This window comes from Topomyia yanbarensis, chromosome 3 (genome assembly GCF_030247195.1).
Source record: "Topomyia yanbarensis strain Yona2022 chromosome 3, ASM3024719v1, whole genome shotgun sequence".
NCBI classification, from domain to species: Eukaryota; Metazoa; Arthropoda; class Insecta; order Diptera; family Culicidae; genus Topomyia; species Topomyia yanbarensis.
This window is the reverse complement of record NC_080672.1, coordinates 101,818,041-101,823,307: the sequence shown is the minus strand read 5'-3', so window position 1 is coordinate 101,823,307 and position 5,267 is coordinate 101,818,041. Positions and strand designations below refer to the sequence as shown.

The following is a 5,267-nucleotide window of genomic DNA, read 5'->3' as shown; positions in this document are numbered from 1 at the left end:
CACGTCATGTTTTTAGCGTTATTGGACTCAAAATGCTATTCCCCCGTCCATCGAGCCTGTGTTTAATACTCTCTATGCTCTTTATATATTTAAAACGCAGTCCTAAATGAATTTTAAATTAAACAACAAATAGAACGGCGGCTCATTCTAACTTAAAATTTGTAAACAAAACTGTTCGAAATTGTAAAACACAATGATCTGCTTAGAATGTTATATATAACACAAAACGCTGCTGAAAATGTTCTCAGTGCGGAGTGTATACCAATACAATGTTTCTAACTCTCTTTATTCGCTCTCTTCCAGACCTACGAACCCTTCAGAATTGTTGAGTTTTCAGTAATATGTATTAGTGTTCACGCTACTGACGGTAATGCCCTTCTAGTAAAAGTCTGGACAAGATTAATTTGACGTATTCGAACAAACATACCATCTCGTGTTATTGTTTTAAATGGGAAGTGTTGTTGTATTTGCTGACAAGTCCATAGATTTTTGTGCTAAACCCGTACGACGAATGTCTTTGATCATGTTCGTTTGATGTTGGACCGATTTCACGATTTTATAGGCCGTCGAATCCACTCGAGAACGTTTGAAAAAAAATTATTTTATTCGATAAGCAATATGAAAATTAGCTGATCAGAAACGTCTCATCCCGGTATGCCCAATACACTTGATTTTCGAATGTCCAGACTTTAACTATAGGCACACAAGACATACACCACATGTACCGGTTTGTTTGACGTATCGTCGAACAGAGAGGTGAGAGAAAATCAAAACAGCTTTACTTTCGTAGAGGAGCGGCTGTGTGTGTTTGCCTGCTGGTCCAACTGGAAGTGTATATTTTGCCAACATTAGGTTAGTAGGATAGATTTTTCCGTATCATATGACGGCCGGGATTTCAAAACATTGAATTTGTTACTTAGTTCGAAGGATTCATCCAACACGGCATAATGGAAGTCGATGGTAACACCGTTTTGGCTAGATCGCTCAAAGAACAGGTATGTTAATCCTTCACTAAATTGTGTTTGAAATATTGTATTTGAAATAAGTTTATTTGTCCATCACTGCGCAAAAAATAGTCTCAGAAAACTCCTCGTCGACTTTCGGTGTGGGAGGAATACTCGAATTTTATTTGAACATATTTTGGCAGTACACTGCTTAATCAGCCAAAATAGAGGACTTTGGATTTTCTGATTGTTTGATAGGCGAATAATCTTGTTTGTTCAATTGCTGCAGCTCCTATATACTTTTGTTTTGTCTTATCAGGGCGTTGAGTATGTGTTCGGCATCGTCGGCATACCGGTGGTGGAATTGTCAATGGCGATGCAGGCCGAGGGTCTGAAATACATTGGAATGAGAAATGAACAGTCCGCTTGTTATGCTGCGCAGGTAGGTGGCAATGATGTGACGTTTTCTTTTGTTAGTATGTATAGGTATGTATATTACTCTACGCCAATGCTCATTTGATATTTTTCATTTTACCGTAATTGATTGACTTTTATTGACGCATATCGAATATAAGTCCAAAAGTTTACGTTTCTACCTTGTCTCTTCAGAAACATGGCACTTGACGAATGCACCAGGCTGCCGCAAATCCAAAATTGGACACAGTACTTATGAACACACCAAAGGACTTCGAACTTACAATGAAGAGAAGTTCCGTTTGATGATGAGACATATTGAAATCGATTGTTTTTAGTCAGCAAGCCAATGCGTAGCAATATACAGTATTCTTTTTTTTCATGAAACGTTTATTTGACACGGCATTTGCAATTTTTTTTTGCGCCGGGGTTTGTTTTTTACATAACATGATTCAAAAGTGCTTAAGGCTATCACGTATAATAAAAATCCACTTCCTAACACTAACACTGAGAATAATCATAATTTTAAATAATTTTATTTATATTCTATGCTTGAATTTCATTGTAAACATATTGATAGTTTTTCTGTTGTCATTATTTATTTTCTTTCCTTTATCTTGTTTAATCTAATTTAACTAACTGCGAAGAAATCTAAATTGTTTGTGGGAAGCAAGTTATACAATATTCTTCTGTTAGGAATGGCTGCACAAAACCTAACTATATAGGTAAGGGCTTTGCATTTCGACTTCGTCTCTTCAGAACCATGACACTGACTTTCTCTTTTGGAAGGAATATTGCACATTGCATATCGAATACTTATGAAAAGAAAAATGACTGATAATAACATGGACACCTTGAGAGCTGATCGCTAAAATAATTCAGTCGATAACGTATGCAAAACTGAAAAGACAGGATGCTTTTTTGTTATTCTTCGTTTTAATTTGTATAGTTTCTATTTAATCTTCCTAGCAGTAATAAGTGGGATCAATATTGGTGCTATTTTCGAATTTACATCTAACTGATCCCAAGTTTGTACAAGATGAAGTCGAAATAAATAATTTCGCCATAAATAAATAGTTTCTTATATGGAACAACTCCGTACAAAATCAAGAACTTTGCGAAAATGGGACGTATTTTCACCGCAGTTTATCGTTTATCAAAAGCGACTACCCGCGCAAATGTCAACAAATTATGCTTCTAGAAGATCAATCTGGAACTACCTCTACTATGATGGTGGATGGAATCAGGAATCAGAACATTATGGCTCAAATGGCACATGTCCAATGATTTTAAGAGTTCATCTTTCTGTACAATGTCTCATAATGTCGCTGATGGGAAGGGTTTTGGAAGAACGGCACAAAAACAAAAGTTGACATAAGTACTTTTAATCCTGGAGGTATCAGAAACGCTTCGTTCTAACAGAAGGAAAATATCAATTATTACATATTACTGTTAAAAACAATTTAGGGACATGCGAAAAAAATAACAGTATCTGATTGAAATGATTTGGACAGGGAGAGTGGAAATGCCAGCTTTCGCTTTATAGTATTCGGGAACCACCATTTAGGAAAACTTTCTTTGCAATTGATTCATGAGATCTAGCCAAGCCAAACATTGCAACAAAGCTATTGTTTTGCCGCAAAAGTTGGTAATACTACGTCATACATCGTACATACAAAACAATTTAAAAACCACACTGAAACTTGAAAACTAAAATATGATTATGTATAGCACAGTATAGTTTATTAGAATAATAATGGATAAATATTACGCGACTACTGCATAAATTTCCCAAGAAAACCTATATGTTAGCGCAAATCTTCATAAAAGCAAGAATAAATACAAGAATTATAACAGTACTCATAATCCTCTCTTCTTGTTTACGACATACAAGTTCTAACATCAACAACTTATTTCAGGCTATCGGCTATCTCACTGGTAAACCGGGTGTGTGTCTGGTTGTTTCCGGACCAGGCCTACTCCACGTAACCGGCGGCATGGCGAACGCTCAGGTAAACTGCTGGCCTTTACTAGTCATCGGTGGATCCACTTTCCAGGATCATGAAGGGATCGGAGGCTTCCAGGAATGTCCACAGGTGGAACTGAGTAGACCATACTGTAAGTACGCCGCAAGACCACCAGGTGTTGCATTGATTCCACAGCACGTTGAAAAAGCTGTTCGCTTGGCCTGCTACGGAAGACCGGGTGCTGCCTATCTGGATTTCCCGGGAAATCTTCTACTTGCTAGGGTACCCGAAGACAGCATTCCGAAACAATACGCACACCCAGAGCCACCGATTAGTTATCCTAATCCCAAGCATGTCAAACAGGCTGCGGAAATGCTGGCTATCGCTAAAAGACCTTTGATTATAGTTGGTAAAGGTGCTGCCTACGCTCGAGCTGAGCTCCATTTGAGGCAGTTGGTTCACCAGACAAACTTACCATTCCTACCGACGCCGATGGGGAAGGGAGTCGTTCCGGATTTGGATCCACAATGTGTAGCGCCAGCTCGCACTTTAGCACTGCAGAAAGCAGACGTGATCTTGCTGCTCGGGGCTCGTCTTAATTGGATGCTTCACTTTGGAAGATCTCCTCGCTACAGTGCCGATGTGAAGATCATCCAAGTAGATTTGAACGCTGAAGAATTACACAATAGTGTGCCCAGTGCAGTAGCTGTGCAATCCGACATTGTTCCGTTCGCTGAGCAGTTGATCGACGAGCTGGCTCGTATGCATTACTACTTTGACAACAACACCGACTGGTGGATTGATCTGAAGGCAAAGATAGATAAGAACAAAAAAACAGTTCAACAGATGGCAATGAACAAGGAAATTCCACTCAACTACTATGCAGTCTTCCATCATCTCCAGGAATTGATTCCCAAGGATGCCATAATTGTTAGCGAGGGTGCAAACACCATGGACATCGGTCGTTCGTTTCTTCAAAACAAATGGCCTCGTCACCGACTGGATGCGGGAACTTTTGGCACGATGGGAGTTGGTCCAGGATTCGCCATTGCTGCTGCTTTGATATGCCGTGATCGTTATCCGGGTGAAAAAGTGATTTGTGTTGAGGGAGACTCCGCCTTTGGATTCTCTGGAATGGAAATTGAGACAATGATGCGATATCAGCTGCCGATTGTGATCGTGATTGTTAACAACGGAGGGATCTACTCTGGATTCGACCAGCAAACTTATAACGATATCCGTTCGGGCGGAGATTTGACTCAGCTGTAAGTATTTTGTTAATGAGAGTAAAGGCAGGAATATCGTTGAAAAACTTTACCTTTTCAGAACTCCACCGTCTGCTCTAACCGTTGAAACTCACTACGAAGCGATGATGAACATGTTTGGTTCGAAGGGCTACTTCGTGCGTACCATTCCAGAGCTGCAGACAGCCGTGAAGGAGGCTTTGATTTTAACCGATAGACCAACGATCATCAATGTGATTATTAGTCCGCAGGCGGATCGCAAACCGCAGGACTTCCAGTGGTTGACCGAGTCGAAGCTGTAATTGGTAATGAATTTCTAAAGGGTGGTGCAAAGGATTGATATCGTTATAGTTTACTAGTTCTATGAAATTTTAAGATGGGTGATATGGTATAAACATTAAAGTGTTGCTTTCAACAGGTGACTAAACTTGGTTTTTTTTTCTATTTTTGTTGAACCTTGATAAATACAGTATGTACAAATGAATCCATTTTTTAAACAAAAACGCTTTTAATCCACCTATCAGTGTGATGAGACATTTCTTATAACTCTTATCACTCTCTTCGGATATTATATCGTTTGAGAACATTGAGAACGTGATGCTTCGCGATGTTTTTGATAACACATATTACATGGGATAGTGGCAGGACTCAGAGAATCGCTCAAATCAGCATAGGACAACATCAGTGCTAGAAATCTC

The 5,267-nt window shown here is 39.2% G+C and overlaps 1 protein-coding gene across 1 annotated transcript; it reads left to right on the top strand.

The window, feature by feature from the left end:
* Nucleotides 1-712: 712 nt before the first annotated feature.
* Nucleotides 713-4,996, top strand: LOC131690867 (2-hydroxyacyl-CoA lyase 1). The gene is made up of 5 exons (XM_058976940.1): nt 713-852; nt 921-995; nt 1,264-1,386; nt 3,278-4,590; nt 4,652-4,996. Exons 2-5 carry the CDS (start codon nt 948-950, stop codon nt 4,869-4,871), a joined length of 1,704 nt encoding a protein of 567 aa, XP_058832923.1. The 5' UTR covers nt 713-852; nt 921-947; the 3' UTR covers nt 4,872-4,996.
* Nucleotides 4,997-5,267: the final 271 nt, after the last annotated feature.

What these genes read in the sequence shown, in the direction of transcription:
- LOC131690867 (XM_058976940.1), top strand. Translation starts at nt 948, where the DNA reads ATGGAAGTCGATGGTAACACCGTTTTGGCTAGATCGCTCAAAGAACAG. An exon ending in CTAGATCGCTCAAAGAACAG is followed by an intron (nt 996 to 1,263) that starts GTATGTTAATCC and finishes TTGTCTTATCAG; the next exon opens with GGCGTTGAGTATGTGTTCGG. An exon ending in CCGCTTGTTATGCTGCGCAG is followed by an intron (nt 1,387 to 3,277) that starts GTAGGTGGCAAT and finishes AACTTATTTCAG; the next exon opens with GCTATCGGCTATCTCACTGG.